At 44.7% G+C, this 16647-nt stretch overlaps 3 protein-coding genes across 3 annotated transcripts in view; 2 read left to right on the top strand and 1 right to left on the bottom strand.

Annotated features, from left to right (window-relative positions):
* Positions 1-16647, bottom strand: part of LOC105748487 (olfactory receptor 56A1) — a 71652-nt gene that overhangs the window by 54744 nt on the left and 261 nt on the right.
* LOC125965091 (olfactory receptor 52W1) lies at positions 5850-6817 on the top strand. Its single transcript, XM_049712846.1, is given in 4 exon segments — positions 5850-5909; positions 5911-6495; positions 6498-6705; positions 6708-6817. Coding segments are annotated over 4 exon segments (963 nt in total).
* On the top strand, positions 11776-16627 carry C8H11orf42 (chromosome 8 C11orf42 homolog). Its single transcript, XM_004279260.3, has 3 exons — positions 11776-11911; positions 15340-16138; positions 16404-16627. The coding sequence occupies exons 1-3, from the start codon at positions 11840-11842 to the stop codon at positions 16535-16537; spliced, it is 1005 nt and encodes a 334-aa protein (XP_004279308.1). The 5' UTR covers positions 11776-11839; the 3' UTR covers positions 16538-16627.

The following is a 16647-nucleotide window of genomic DNA, read 5'->3' as shown; positions in this document are numbered from 1 at the left end:
CCATAAAACAAACCTAAGCAAATTTTTTCCAGTTTTATTGAGAAATAACTGATATACATGACTGTATAAGTTTAAGGCACACAGCATGATGATTTGATTTACATATATTGTGAAATGAGTACCAGCTAGGTTTGGCTAATATCCATCTTCTCATACAGATAAAATAAAAAGAAAAGAAAGGAAAAAGGTTTTCTCCTTGTGATAAGAACTCATAGGATTTTCTCTCTTAACAACTTTCCTACATCATACGGCAACATTAGCTATAGTCATCATGTTTTACATTACATCCCCAGTAATAATTTATCTTATAACTGAAAGTTTGTACCTTTTGACCACCTTTCTCCAATTTCTCCTCCCTCCACCCTCTTCCTCAGGTAACCAAAAGTCTAATCTCTTTTCCTATGAGTTTAGGGTTTTTTCCTTTCTTCATCTTTTTTTTTTTTCTTAGATTCCACATATTAGTGAGATAATACAGTCTTTGCCTTTCTCTCTCTGAGTTATTTTACTTAGCATAATGCCGTCAAAGTCCATCCGTGTTGTCACAAACGGTAGGATTTCCTCATATATATACCACAACTTCTTTATCCATCAACAGACACTTAGGTTATTTCCCTGTGTTGGCTATTGTAAATAATGCTGCTATGAACATGGGGTTGCAGATATCTTTTGGAGTTAGTGTTCTCATTTCCTTTGGATAAACACTTGACCCATGAACAATGCAGGTATTAGGGCCACAGACCCCCCAAACCCCAAACAGTCGAAAATCCACATAAACTTTACATTTGGCCCTCCATATCCATGGATTCAGCCAACTGTGGATTATGTAGTACTGTAGCATGTATTTATTGAAAAAAAAAAAATTCACATATAAGTGGACCCATGCAGTTCAAATCCATGTTGCTCAAGGGTCAACTGTTTCCCAGAAGTGGAATTGCTGGATCATATGGTAGTTCTATTTTTAATCTTTTGTGGATCCTTCATACTACTTCCCATAGTAGCTGTATCAATTTATAGTCCCACCAGTGGTGCATACATGTTCTTCTTTTCTCCACATCCATGCTGGCATTTGTATTCTCTTGTCTTTTAATGATGGCCATTCTAGCATGCATGAAGTGATAGCTCATTGTGGTTTTAATTTGCATTTCCCTAATTACTAGTGATGTTGAACATCTTTTCATGTACTTATTGGCCTTTCACACATATTCTTTGAAGAAATGTCTATTCAGGTCCTTTGCCCATTTTTTATATTGGGTTATTTGGTTTTATGCTATTGAGTTGTATGAGTTCTTTATGTATCTTGGATATTAACCCCTTATCAGATACATGGCTTGCAAAGATTTTTTTCCCATTCCATAGATTGTCTTTTCATTTTGTTGATGGTTTCTTTTGCTGTGCAGAACTTTTTAGTTTGATGTAGTCCTGTTTATTTTTTATTTTGTTGCCTGTGCTTTAGGTGTCATATCCAAAGAAAAATATTACCAAGATCTATGCCAAGAAACTTTATTTCTATGTTTTCTTCTAGGAGTTCCATAATTTCGGGTTCATTCACTAACGTCTTTAATCTATTTTGAGTTAATTTTTGTGAGTGGTGTAAGATATGGATCCAGTTTCATTCTTTTACATGTGAATATCCAATTATCCCAGCACTATTTATTGAAAAGACTCTCTTTTCTCCATCAAGTATTCTTGGCTCCCTTGTCAAATATTAGTTGACTGTGTATGCTTGTGTTTATTCCTGGGCTCTCAGTTCTGTTCCATTGGTCTATTTGTCTGTTTTTCTTCCAGTACCATACTGTTTTGATAACTATAACTTTAGAGTATAGCTTATGTTCTTCTTTCTCATGATTTCTTTGGCTATTCATGGTCTTTTGTGGTTCCGTATAAATTTTAGGAGTATTTTTTTCTACTTCAGTGAAAAAAAAATGCTATTGGAATCTTGATAGGGATTGCATTTGAATCTATAGGTGGCTTTTGGTAGTAGTGACATTTTAACAAAATTAATTCTTCCCGTCCATTAACACAAGATACCCTTCCCACTTATCTGTGTCTTGTTCAATTTCTTTCATCAATGTATTATAGCTTTCAGAATAGAGATCTTTCATCTCCTTAGTTACATTTATTCCTAATTATTTTATTGTTTTTGATTCTATTGTAAATGATTTGGAATCATTTCTTTTATTTTTCAGAAAATTTGTCATTAGCGTATAAAAATGCTACTGAATTTTGCATGTTAATTTTGTATCCTATAACCTTATTGAATTCATTGATTAGATCTAATAGTCTTTTGATTGACTCTTCAGGATTTTCTATATATAAAATCATGTCACCTAAAAATAGAGACCATTTTACTTCTTCCTTTCCAATTCAGATACTTATTTATTTCTTTTTCTTGCCTGATTGCTCTAGTTAGGACTTCTAGTGATATGTGGGGGTGTTTTTTCTGTTGTTTGTTTTGTTTTGTTTTTTAGCCACACCACTCGGCATGTGGGATCTTAGTTCCCTGACCAGGGATCGAACCCGCGCCGCCTGCCTTGGGAGTGTGGAGTCTTAACCACTGGACCACCAGGGAAGTCCTCTAGTGCTATGTTAAATAGGAGTGCTGAGAGTGGGCACCACTGTCTTGTTCCTGATCTTAGAGGAAAAGCTTTCAACCTTTCCCCACTGAGTATGAAGTTAGATGTGGGCTTGTCGTATATGGCCTTTTTTATGTTGAGATATGTTCCTTCTATGCCTAATCTGTTGAGTTTTTATCATGAATAGATGTTGAGTTTTGTCATATGCTTTGTTTGCATCTATTGAGATGATCATGTGATTCTATTTTTCATTCTATTAACATGACGTATCACATTGATTGATTTGTGCATGTTAAATCATCCTTGCATCCCAGGGATAAATCCCACTTGATCATGGTTTATGATACTTTTAATGTATTGCTAAATTTGTTGCTAATATTTTGCTGAGGATTTTTGCACTTATGTTCATCAGTGATATTGACTTGTAATTCTTTTTTTTTTTAATTTCTTTGTCTGGTTTTGATATCAGGGTGATGCTGGCCTCATAGAATGAGCTCAGAAGCATTCCTTACCTTGCAGTATTTCGGAATAGTTTGAGAATAGTTTGAATTTGGTTTGCTGTATTTCATTGAGAATTTTTGCGTCTATATTTATCAGGGATATTGGCCTGTAGTTTTCTTTTCTAGCAGTGTCCTTTTCTGGTTTTGTTATCAGGAGGATACTGGGCTTGTAAAATGAGTTTGGGAGTGTTCCCTCCTCTTGAATTTTTTTCAAAGAAACTCAAACTCTTTGAGTTTCAAAGAAACTCAAATTCAAGCTCTTTTTTCAAAGAGCTTGAGAAGGCTGGGGGTTAATTCTTTAAATATTTGGTAAAATTTTACCAGTGAAGCCATCCGGTCCTGGACTTTTCTTCACCAGGAGAATGTGATTACTGATTCAATCTCCTTACTAGTCATTGGTCTATTCAGATTTTCTACCTTTTTCTGATTCAGTCTTGAACTGTAAATTGTATGTTTCTAAGAATTTTTCCATTTCTTCTAGGTTGTACAGTTAGTTGGTGTACAGTTATTCACGGTAGCATCTTATGACCCTTCGAATTTCTGTGATATCCATTCTAATGTCTCCTTTTTATTTATAATTTTGTTGATTTGGTCTCTTTCTCTTTTTTCCTTGGTTAGTCTAGCTAAGGATTTATTAATTTTGTTTATCGTTTTAAAGAATCAACTCTTAGTTTGGTTAATATTTTCTATCATTTTCCTGTTCTCTACTTCATTTATTTCTGATCTAATCTTTATTATTTCCTTTCTTCTGCTAACTTTGGGCTCAGTTTCTTCTTCTTTTTCTACATCCCTTAAGGTATAGAGTGAGGTTGTTTATTTGGGAATCTTTCTTGCTTCTTAATGCAGGCATTTATTGCTATAACATTCCCCCTTAGAACTGCTTTTACTCATCCCACAGGTTACATTCTAACCTCTTAACGTGTGTAAAATGGTACTACCACTTTTATTAGCTTCCCATCCTTTTTTAAATGTGTCATTGATTAAGTTGTTAATGTTGTGCCCCTACTCCCATTTTTCCCATAGGCCCTGTGGTTTTGTTATATTATCTTACATAGTGTGGTGATTTTTAGAATATGTCTCATTATAGCAGAAAGAATTTTACTCAGTGGACGTGTGGATGATGGTGAATAACTCTTTTTCATTTCCATGGATACCAAAGGCTTCTGAAACTGTAGGAGCCCCTGTTAGCAAATGCTGTTTGCATGGCTGTTTGGGCCAGCAATTTTGTCCCACAATTAAGAGCAATAAATATTTATTTATAGACAACTAACTACCAGGCATTGTGATAAGCAGTGGTAATATTGAGGCTAATAAGCACTGCCTGTAACTCTTTCAGTCTAGTGGGGGAGAGAGAGACAAGTAATTACAACAGAGGGGAACTGATGCTATTAAAGAATAAAGAAAACAAGGTCTTCTCTCCAGACTTCAGGAAGTCAGCAAAGACCTCCCAGAGGAAGTGTTCCTCGAACCCAGATCTTTCCACTGCCAAAAGTCAGTCTCTTTCCTTGTTGCCCCCATCCCTGCCTCCTTACTCTACTTCCTGAGTTACCCAGGCTAGCAGAGGCAGAACAGGGAAGAGTTAATGTGGCCCAGGTGGGAGGGGTAAGGGTCCTGAGGGAAGTGGGTAGAAAGGGCCCCACAGGCATTGGTCAAGGTGAAGAGAAGCTGCAAACACACGGTGCTTAGGCTCTTTCCCCAGTCAAGTTTTCTGCTGGTGCTTTCTTCCTCCTTCATTTATCCATCCAACCTTTATTAAGTTTCTGCCATTGGCTAGATTCTGGGAGGAATCGGTTCTACTCATCCTGCCTCCTCCAACACCAGAGATGCTTCTTCCTCTTCTGGCTGCCACTCTGGGTTGAGTGCCATCTCCTCCCCTTCTGTCACCTGTTCTGCCTCTGGCACCCCAGGAATGAAACTCGAGGGTAATCCCCTTCTGGTTCGTGAAGAAGGAAAGAAGACAGAGAAGTTCCTTTTTTTTGCTGCCATCTCTTTCTCCATTGCTTCCCAGGCCCAGCATCAATTCTCCAGCCCACGTTCAAGTTCACTACTTCAGCATCAAGTTAAGAATAAAATACACATCCCACACCCCAAAAACCCACGAGGTTTTCTCCTGTCACATCAGCCTTCACTCCAGGTCCCATCTGCCTCCTCCTCCTGTTTCTCCCTTTCTCTCTACTCTCCTTCTTTCTTCTTGTGGGTTGGTGCCCAGAATGTTAAAGCTGGGCAACACTTAAGATCACTGCGCTCACCCGCACTGCAGAGCTGAGGAAGCTGAGGCCCAGGAGTTCTGCTTAAGGATACACAGTCAGGGACAAAACCAGCCTGAGGCCTGATCCCCACCCAGCACTGGCCTTCTCCCCATCTACAAGACCGAAATTGACTCTACTTGGACCCTTAGGAAGAAAAACATTCATCTCCGCTCCACTCTCAGCTGAGCTCCAAATGGAGGGCTCCAGCTATACTAGCCACTGCAGCAGTGACACCACACTTCACTACCACTGTCTCCCATTACTCCCCCTGCAATACTCATGGACTTTCAGGCACAAGGATTCTCCCATCCCAGCTAGGGTTGTGACCTGGATTATCCATCCAAAACAGTCAAAGGTTATAACACTGCAAGTCAAAGGTTATAACACTGCAATCCTCCCAGCCCTGCACCACTCCTACACATACCTGGATGGATCTATGCCACTGAGACACCCCCCATATCTCTCCCTTTGTCCTTCTCCTATCAGGACTGATGCCCCCATGAGCCCTAAAGCTTTGACCCCACAGGATGGCAGAAGCTCCACAGTCCAACTCCCCCTTCTCACGCCCAACCTTCTTCATCCCTTCATTCTTCTGGCATTCCAGAGTTCGGGGTTGCCCAGGCCTGTTTGACACTGGTCTTTGGGCCCATGTATCTGCTTTCCCTGCTGGGCAATGGAGCACTGCTGGCAGTGGTGGAGATAGACTCTACACTGCACAAGCCCATGTTTCTGCTCCTGGCCACCCTGGCAGCCACAGACCTGGGTTTAGCCACATCTATAGCTCCAGGGCTGTTGGCTGTGCTGTGGCTTGGGCCCCAGCCTGTGCCATACGTTGCCTGTCTGGTCCAGATGTTGTTTGTTCATGCACCAATGGCCATGGAATCTTGTGTACTGTTGGCCATGGCCTGTGATCGTGCTGTGGCAGTAGGGCGTCCACTGCACTACCCCGTCCTAGTCACCAAAGCCCGCGTGGGCTATGCAGCCCTGGCACTGGCACTGAAAGCTGTGGCAGTTGTTGTGCCTTTCCCTCTGCTGGTTGCACAATTTGGGCACTTCCGAGCCAAGACCACAGACCACGCCTACTGTGCACACATGGCGGTGGTGGAGCTGGTCGGGGGTAACACTCTGGCCAGCAACTTGTATGGGCTGGCGCTTCCATCGGCCGTGTCAGCTGTATAGATATTCTAGGCATCACAGGCTCTTATGGGCTCATTGCCCACGCTGCGCTGCGGCTGCCTACCTGGGAAGCCCGTGCCAAGGCCTTTGGTACATGGAGTTCCCACATCTGTGTCATTCTAGCCTTCTACGTGCCTGGTCTTTTCTCATATCTCACACGCCTCTTTGGTCATCACACCATCCCAAAGCCCATGCACATCCTTCTAACAACTATTTGCTGCTACCATCTGCCCTCAACCCGCTCATCTACGGGGCCCGCACCAAGCAGATCAGCGACCAGCTCCTAGAAACCTTTGCATTCAGAAAAAGCCAGTTCTAATAGGCAGTGAAAACAACGGAGGCTGGGGGTGGAAGTGGGGGGACATTCAGAGGAGTCTGGGGTCTGGAGGTATGGATTATGTCATCTTCGTCCCATGGTCTGCCTATGACTGTGATAATCACTCAACAGATACTTGCTGTGAAGGCTCTACTGTGTGTACCACTGGCATATGTAGACTGGCCTAGCCATGCATTCTGCCTGGGAGGAGGCAGGAGACAGGCTACCACATGTTACCATGCAGAGAAAATAAGAAAAGGGACCAGGGAATTATCATGGGATCACAGTACACACAATTTAACTTAAAGAAGACTACCCTCCTCCTCTTCCCCCTACTCTGCCCCATCATTTTAACCTAAGTCTGCCCCTGTTCCCACACAAAAGCTCCTCTACAGATCCTGGACCCGGGAGCCTGGGAAGACTGACACTGCCTCTGGAGGCAAGTGCTTGGGTACCTGTCTGGGATCACAGCCCTCTATGCCTGGAGCCAGATGCTGTTTTCAGTCTGTCCTTAGGGAAGGAGCTAAACAGGCTTATTCCCCACCTTCTGAGAATCTGGATAATGTGCCCTGGAGTCCCAAATTTGTCTAAAGACCCTGATCCTTAAGACATATTCAGTTCAGAGAATCTTCTTGGTCTCATGTGTAATCACTATTCCTGCTACCCTCACTGCGCTGCCCAAGTCTCGGGAGTTAGTGGCTACAATGTCTCTCCCTGGGCCTGCAGCTTCAGGGGCCAGGGGTCCAACTGAAAGAAATTTTGATATCCCAGAAAATCGTTGTATTTAATATTTCACCTGTTTGCCTGAGGTCGAGGCATTATGGTCTCTTACCAGTCTGCCCTTTTGTGCATCCTGAGCCAGAATGTAGAATTCTCAAAAAACATCCTCATCAAATAGAACCCCCATTTGTTCTGGCCAACATCACGAGTAGCACACGATGCTGGTGCAATATGATGAAATAGGAATATTTCACACTGTTGTGGCTTCCAGAGAACAGAGATATTAAACAGGAAGCGTCGTGGTATTGCCCAACATGGGATTCACTTTCTGCTAAAAGACTCCACACTGCAAGGACATTGCACAAAAAAATCTTTCATGCCAGCATAAAATCCAGAATGAGAATATTCTCAGACAAAAGGCAGGGAGTCACTGTTATGAGGTCAGAGAAAGCTATGGGCTGCACAGGCAGACCCAAGCTCTCTGGGAAAACTATCATAACCGTGGGTATTAGGGTTAGCCATTAAGACCTGAAGACCATTAAGACCTGAAGCCCAGTACAATCTGGACCACTCAGACGGCTGGACCAAGCACCATGGGATATCACACAGGAGGGCTGCAGATCCGAAAAAGCAAGTGATGCCATCTCCACAGCCACATGGGGTCTCACCAGGTCCTCATTAACAAGGAACTAAAGAGACAGCCCAGGAGCTCAGTGTGATTTTCAGAGGTGGTAATGCTGAAGCCAAGTGGATGAGGAGGAAATCTACGGTTCTCCTCAACCCAAGTGTGGGCTCAGTCATTCTCAAGGCTAATCTTTTTTCACGAAGTTCTAAGTTAAAAAGCCCTCCAGGCAATGATTTTACAGATAATTGTGACAAAATTCTAATCCTAATGGGTCATGAGTCTTTAAGATGTACACATCCTTCTCTTAGTGATTCCTCCTCAATAAATCTATCCTGACAAAATAGAGATGTGAACAAAGATGTATGCAGTAAGATACTTATTACAACATTATTATAAAGAAATATAAAGAAATGCGTGACAGTCATGTGTCACACACACCATTTTTTGTCTTTCACCTCTGGTATGTGAAAAGGGAAATCATGTGCAGCCGATGTTCAAAAGCAGTGAGTTGTCTCCCTCCCACCACAGGAAGCCTCTCTGCTAAGGCACCTTCACTCCATGGTTGTGCACAACTCCCAAGGCAGCTGAGTCCAAAGCTGTACCTTGTTCACTGCTAAGCCAAAAGTCCACCCACGCAGACATTTACCTTTTGTTTTGGATTGAGATCACATACATACCTTAGCATGCAGTGTGTTCAGAAGGCTTTTCCGGCACGCTTACTCCTCACTACCACCTGAGAACAATTATAAGCCCATAATCCCTTACCTATAATTACAAAATAAAACATCTCTGAAGAAACAATAGTTTTTTCATAACTTTAACCCAAAATCTGGCCTGACCCGTCATGATCATATTTATATTATTTAACTCACTTAGTATGAATATTCATACATTTAGCTACAGAAATATTGATGGGTTTGATGACAGGGCACCGCCCTCAATCTCACTGGGGTATTGCTTTATATATCATAAGGGCACAATATTCCCTTTCTAAAATCTGAAAAATTCTGAATTCCAAAACACATCCATCCCAAAAGGTTTCAAATAAGCAATTAGGGACCTATAGGATTATCCCTGTAGCCTGAGAGAAGTGAAGAGACTTGTTAGGGCTCTTGATCACTCTGAGGTCTTTGCTATCCAAACTATTCTGTACTGCCCTGGAGGCTCTTGCAGAGAGCAGCATGTTCTCCGGATAACAGCCCCTACCTGTTTGTTTCCCTGTGCTCTCCACTCTGGTCACTCCTCAGATATGCTGATAAGCTGTGCCTTTTTTCCCAGGGAGACGCCAGAACGTGCTACCATGGTGGCAAAACCCATGAACAGGATATGGCCCAAAGAGCCCAGGCCTTGGGCTCATCAGCTCCACCTAGAACTCAGCTGTCATGTGCTTTCCTTCATCAAATTTCAGTCTCAGACTCTGTGAGCTGAAAGGAAAGACGGACTTACTTAGAGAAGGGCAGGGTGGAATTTAGGGATCCTAGAGAATCATGGTATTCAGACCACAAAAGACAGAAGACAGAGGTATGGGCTTCTGGTCGAGGAGTTCAACAGTACCCAATTTCCCCTCCAAGCTCCCTCTATGAACAAAAATCTGAAAGAGAGCCTCATCTGATTTCACCAACAACTCATCATCCTTGCACCCCGATTTCAACCACCCCCTTCTCATTCTGGACCCCCTTCAGGATACAGATGTGCATCACTCTCTGCCTCTGTCTCTCAACAGCTCTCAACGTCTCTGTCCCTCTGCATCTGTCTCCTTGCACTGTTGGTCAGTTTTGCCCCACGTCTGTGTCTCTTGTCCTTGTCTCTGTCTACCTCACTCAGAATTCCTTTCTGAGGGAACAGAGGTGCCAGTTGTACTTTACCAGGTGACCTCTCCTTGTCAACAATAACAAAAAATGTGCTAAAGGGGCAGTAGGAGGAAGAGACTTGGTTTCACGTAACAGGAAGCTTGGGGTTTCCGGTTTGGTCTGTTGCAGCTCTTCTCTCATCCTGCCCATTTCCTTGTCACCACATCACGTTGTACTTCCACCTGGCACACACCCCTCCCACCACACTCAGGAGAGCAGAAGGAACGTGTTGATCTCTCCCTTCACCAAAAGGAACTACTAGTTAATGGTTAAAGCTGGAATCAGGCAGACGCAGATTTGAATCCCAGATCCTCCATTAACTCACTGTATGCCTTGCACTAGTTTATTTAACCTCTCTGAGCCTGTTAATTCACTTGTAAAATGGGGAAATGATAGTTCCTACTTCAAGAAGTTACTAAAAGGATTAACTAAGATAATGCATTCAAAGTGTTTGGAATAGCCCCTAACACATTCAATTTCAACAAATATTTGAATATTAATTCCTCTCCTGGAGCACAGGCCCATGCTCACTTGCCAAACCTTTGCTCAAAGACCTGATACCCAAACTCTCAGCTCTCTAGGAAGACCGGCCCTTTCCTGGGGCCAGTCACCTCTCCTTGAAGAAACTTTTCTTGGTAACACTCTCTCCCACCACGGTAGGACCCTTCCCAGTGCTTCATGCTCATGTCACCTCAGACAATGGTCACTTTGTGGGATAACTCCACATGCTGGGCAAGGATAGGGGAGGATGCTCCCCACACACAAGGAGTCTTCGTGGGCACACAGGAGTGTAGTGGGAAAGCAGCTACTAGAAGGACTCTCTAGAGTGGTTCTTCTCCAAGGAAAAACCACTCTTCTTCTCCAGCAAAACACCAGGTTGAGATCTCTGGATGGAGACGCAAGTGAAAGCCACACATAGATTAGGGCCATAAAGGAAGAGTACCCACTAGATACAAAGCAGCCTTGGAAAGGAAGTAGAGGATGAAGAAAAATTTCCTTAAATTTAGCTGGGTAATTTTGGCTTCCTGAAAGTTCTCTCCAGTTACTAAGGCAACATTATCCCAATTCGATTCTTATCCTCCACATTGTCACCACTCAGCATGGCACCCTCCTACACACACCTGGTTCTCACTGCAACTGTAACCCACTCATTAATAATGAGTTTCAACCTAGGCTGCACATGAGAATTGCCTGGGGAGCTTTTAGAAATCCTGATGCCCAGGCATACTCCAGACCAATTAAACCAGAATTTCTGGGAGTAGGACCCAAGTACCAGTAATTTTTAAAGCTTCCAGGTAATTCCAAAGTATGGCCGAGGTTGAGCGCCACTGCTTTGTTCTCAGTTTAAGTCCTGATCTATGCTTCTCCCATGTCCTTCAGGACCCCAATCCAACCTCACAAAGAAGTCATCTGCAACTGACAAGATAGCATAGCAAATTGCTTTAAGGAGGAAAGGCCCGATACTGTTTCCTTAAAGAACTACACACACACACACACACACACACACACACACACACACACACACACACACACACACACACATACACACACATACAGACATATACAAACACACCCTAATGGAAACCTGCATCTACCTCCCCTAAAGCAGGAGAATGAATAGGTGACTAAAGAGTATGGACTCAGGTGGTGGGTACAGTGAGGCTATGAAAGCGACTGCCCTCTCCCCACCCAAGGCCCCAACACCCGGCAGGACCTCTATGACCTCATGCTGTAGTATGTCAGAGTCCAGGGCCTGGGGCCTCACCTCTATGGGCAGCTTGGGGTTTCTGCAGCAGCTACTGCCCTGCCTAACCCCTCCCACACTCCATCATGTTGGTTGGTACCCCTCACCTGCTGACACTGGATGAAGCTGATGCTACCTGGACCCTCATCAAAGATAAGGTAGGTAAGTAAAGAGGGCTAAAGAGGAAGTAACAAAGTGGGACCTAGATGGGTCTGAGCAGTTTATAAGTTGGAAGGAGTTGGAAGCCTAAAGACAATAATAACTAACATTTACTCAGTGCTGGCTTATGTGTGAGGCACTGCATTAAGTGCTTTGCACAGAGTGTCCAATTTAATTACAATTGCAAAAACAGTAAGAAAGGTTCCTTGAAAGACAATGGATAGGGAGCTATGAGAGCAGAAAAGAGAAGCGCTAAGTCAGGGGTAGACTTAGGAGGTCAGGAAGGCTTCCTGGAGTGAGTACATTCCAGCTTGGCATATAGGAGTTATTCACATGGAGGGAAGAGGAATACCCGGCACATAAAAGGTGCTTAATAAACACCTAATGAGCAAGGGGTGGGGGTGTGTGTGTGAGTGAACAGTGTACTAGTTAAAGGCAGAATATATGCAAAAGCCAAGAGAGAAAGAAAGAAAAATGTAAATTAGTGAACTACAAATGGTCCTCTAGAACAGGGTTCAAAGAATTAGTGGTGAAAATGCGGAAGAAGAGGTATAGGGGCTGACGGTGAAAGGCCTTTTACGTTTTCTAAAGAACCTGAACTTTACCTTTGACCTCTTCACAGATATTCCCTCCAGCTTAACTTCCACAGAATGAGAAATTTGGGTTTTGAGCCAAATATACAGATTTCCAGGAGCAGGCAGATCTCAGCTCTGAGTTGCTGGTGTCCAGAAAATCCCACAAAATCTAGATGGACACTAATTTCTGATATTAGAGAATTTAGGGATCGGGTTCTGGTCAGCCTATCTGAAGGAGAGTGAATTTAAAGCATTTGCAGAAAGCAGCCCACCAAGTTTAAAACAATCATCTTAAAGCAGTAACTACCAAACTCAAAGCAGCCTTAATGGCACGTAGCTCCCATCTGCAATGGAGTAGCAGCTCACCACAAAGGTCAGCTTCCCAAGGAAGCAGAAAGAGAAGAGCCAAGGTCCTCCCAAGAATGAGAGCAACTAGTTTCAGCAGCGTTAGAGGTTGGTCCTGGACTAGATCAATCAGAATTAGGGTGAAGTAAATGGGGTCTTTAACTATTAAAAAGCTACACCATCTCTGAGTATCAGAAAAACTCCCTGTCCTATTTAAATGGAAAATTGCCAGGAAAGTCAGGGTAGGGACATTCAGGATAAATCACTGGTAGTATGTGACAAGTTCAAGAAGTAGGATACCTTTGAGTAACCTGGTTTCCTCTTCCAGAACTGCTGATTTACTGGGCACTTTGTAGAAAAACAGAATGTGGCTCAAGGGCTCCCTATTCAGAATTCAAACCCGCCAAGGTACCTCCAGGAAGATAATCTTCCACCATGACTTTCCTGGGCTGCCCCGGGGAGAGCTGAATTTGCAGGCCTCTAAGTCCTCAGAAATTCTACCCAGAAGTGCAGTGGAAGCAGGTCATGGTCTCAAATGGTGACCATGAACACGTTCACCCTAGCATAGTGTTGAGTGCTTTATTTTTCCTGCTTTAGGATAACCACTGGGGCCCTCAGGGTAAGAATAAGGGCCTAATAAACTTCCATGGCAAATTCATGTCTGTATTCTGAAAGAGAGTTTCCAGCTTAATCACCTTTTAGCAGAAATTTAGACCATAAGAAACATCACACTCCTGTTAGAGGGACCTCTCCTGGAGACGTTCCAATTCGTCTCATTTGTACAGAATCCTAGGCACCAAAGGAGCAGCTAGGCTGGGATTCTGAGGTTATATTTGATGATTATGCTTTCACTGTCATGAGGCAGAGCATTCTATACAAAAATGCTAACCCACCATTGCTCGGCTCTCACCCCTGGAAATCCAACTGTTCTTCTCAGGGTCCTGTTCTTCAGACCTATGCCCCCACCCAAAAGTTAAATGCCCCATACCTTAGTGAAACAAAGGAGAAGGAATGATAGGAAATTCTTCCATGCAGATCAACAAAGAGCACCAGTTATTTCCTTGGCTAGGTGACAAGACAGTAGTGACAAGCTATCTCAGCTTGTGTAAAGTCCAGACACAACTAGCTACGCCCCCCTTACGCTGGGGGGCAGCACTTCCAAAACAGCTTTACGTAGCAAAAAGCAGATCAACCTTAAGGGACCATTGGTGAATTCTACAAGAAAGCCAGTAAAGTGGGCAATGCCATCAGCAGGGGCACAGACACATGGGATTGGGGGTCTGGTGGAGGGAAGTAGAGCACACAGCATTTTAAGAATAGGACTCTAACGTGAAAGGGGCCCAAAGAGGGAACTGTGTATGCTCCTTAGCAGAACACAGAGCCAGAAGTCTCAACCAACAATATCTTGGACGAGTCAAGATCATACCTAAGTACAATTACTAGACAGGATCTTACAGGGCTTCCCAGTTGGTCAAGAAATTAAATTTTCCAGAACTGGGTTACCCAGCACAAAAAGGCCAGAAGGACAAAACCAAGAGGAACTGTAATCTGTGAAAGCCTACTGGAACTAGCATTACAAAGATGAGGCCTCAAATCCCTAAAAGAACTATCCTCTGAAGCTCGGGCAGAAGGTGTATACTAAGATGTTATAGACGCGGTGTGGACTTCCAAACCTATTTCTGTGTAACCACTCTTGGTTAATGACATCACCCATGTAACCCTAATCCTTGAGGATGCCTTTTCCCACACCCCTTAAGTGACCGAGTTCTACTAATTCTATAACCTAAATACCTTCCCCCATTATTTTAGTTCAGGGCCTCACCATGTCTTGCCTGGAATTTTACAATACTCTTAACTGACTTTTTCTCTATTTTATGCCTTCCTATTCAAAATTAACTTTCTAAAATGCCTATCTGAATTGTGCCCCTCCTAACCAGAATCCTTCAAGTGGCTTCCCACTGTCCTCAGGATAAAAGTCCCATCACTTAGCACACACACAAGGCCTTGAATAATCAAGCTCCTGTGTGCTTGTCCCTCTCCACACCCTACACTTAAGTAATATGAAAGTATACTTCCCTGACTATGCCCCTCTTAGTTTGTAAGTTCAAGTTTTTTCACTGGCTGTTCCCTCTGCCTGGATTGACCATTCTCCTACCTGGCTAATTCCTTCAAAGTTAAAGCATTACCACCTAGAAACTATCCTTGATCCTCTTCTATCAAAGACAAAGGCTGTTAAATCACATCTCATCTGCTCCACAGCTTGCTCTCTGAGCTATATCAGGACAAGAACAAAGTCTCATTTTGTAATGCATTCCCAGTATCTAGCAGAGTCTGGCACATAGTAGAGATTCAGGTTTTGCTAGAGGGAACTGGGAGACAAGCAGGAAGCACAACAGTTTGAGCACAGTGTGCAGTGACAGTGGGAGGGTCAAGCTAGAGTAGGCTACCAGATAACTCCTAACTCTGACCCTAACTCAGTCCCTGACCTATAAACTGGCCACCTGCAGGTTACAGAGGAGCGCTTTGGGCCCAATGTAGTGGCAGTACCTTTCCTGTCGGATGCAGCCTGCTTTGACCTACTGGGTGTGCTAGTGAAACAGTCCCGCCCAGTCCACACCCGCCTGGTTCTGCCAGGTCGGCAGGGCCGGCGGGCACTACAACCAGTGGGGCCACTACCGAACCTCCTGGAGCAGGCAGGCTCTGAAGGTGCCTTTGCCCACTGCACTAGAGAATACTCACCAAATGGCCGGGCAGAGACAGCCTATGAAGAAATGCGACTGTTGGATGGGCAGCCCTGCCGGATCCGCTTACATATGGGTGGCCTGCGCAAGAAGGTGGCCTTCCTGCTGCTGCCACCAGGGCAGGTGAGCTTACAGCAGACTCTTCCCTGGCTCCGAAGCACCCACAGCATCTACGTCATCTACCAGGTCTTCTCCTGTTCCTGGCTACAGCTGGGGCTGCTGCCCACAGCCCGGAAGCCCCAACTGCTCTGGTTACAGCGGTCACTGCCTATTGCCTTCTCCTGCCTCAAGTTTTCACTGCAGCCCAAGGGAGTGCTGGGACCACAGAAGCCCCTGATCAAAGACCCACTGCCCCATGGGGCCAGTTGGGTCAGACCTGACCTCAGCATCATGCCACCTCCAGCCCCCATGTCAGCCCCTGCTGATGTCCCCGAAGCTGCTGATGTGCTCTCACCTGGCCCAGCCCCACCTTCACCACCTCCCCAGGAAGGGCCAGAGGGCAGACCACCCAGATTCTCCTACAAGGGCCGAAACCCCTTCCGAAGGGGTCCCCAGATGCTGTCAGGTACTGCTAGGGGAAATGAAGATGAAAGGGATGGGATAAGGTAGAGGGAAAGGGCGTGGGGTGTAGAGCCCAGGAGTGTGTGGGGCACCCATAACTCCACATTGGACCCTGGTGAGGGGGATGGAGTGAGGGAGCCAGGGGAGGGCGAGATGGAAGCGTGGTCCTGGTGAGGGGGTGGGTACAGCACAGAAGACCAGAGGGAGGGACCAGGGCGGCAGAAAGACAAGGGCATGAGTCAAGCTGTGGCTATCCTCAACCCTGGCAGAGAACTGGCTCTTCAGCCCCCGAAGCCCCGCACCAGGAGCCCAGGGTGGGGGCCCTGGGGACCCTGAGCGGCACTCCATGTCCCTGCCCCTGCTGCAGGGTCTGTCCTCGGAGTTCGACAGCGACGACGAATGAAGCTGAGGCGAGAGATACAGGGGGCCAGGCCCCCAAGATCTGACAAAGGGATACTGGTCCCCAATAAACATCAGCTGCTGCTCCCCCAAACCATCCTGGGCCCATGGTGC

This window comes from Orcinus orca, chromosome 8 (assembly GCF_937001465.1).
Source record: "Orcinus orca chromosome 8, mOrcOrc1.1, whole genome shotgun sequence".
NCBI lineage: Eukaryota > Metazoa > Chordata > Mammalia > Artiodactyla > Delphinidae > Orcinus > Orcinus orca.
Note: the sequence above shows the minus strand (reverse complement) of the source record. Positions and strands in the feature narration are given on the sequence as shown.

Coding starts and splice junctions, on each gene's coding strand:
- C8H11orf42 (XM_004279260.3), top strand. CDS start 11,840: ATGTTGGTTGGTACCCCTCACCTGCTGACACTGGATGAAGCTGATGCT. Junction 11,912..15,339: donor GGACCCTCATCAAAGATAAG/GTAGGTAAGTAA, acceptor GGCCACCTGCAG/GTTACAGAGGAGCGCTTTGG. Junction 16,139..16,403: donor GGGTCCCCAGATGCTGTCAG/GTACTGCTAGGG, acceptor CAACCCTGGCAG/AGAACTGGCTCTTCAGCCCC.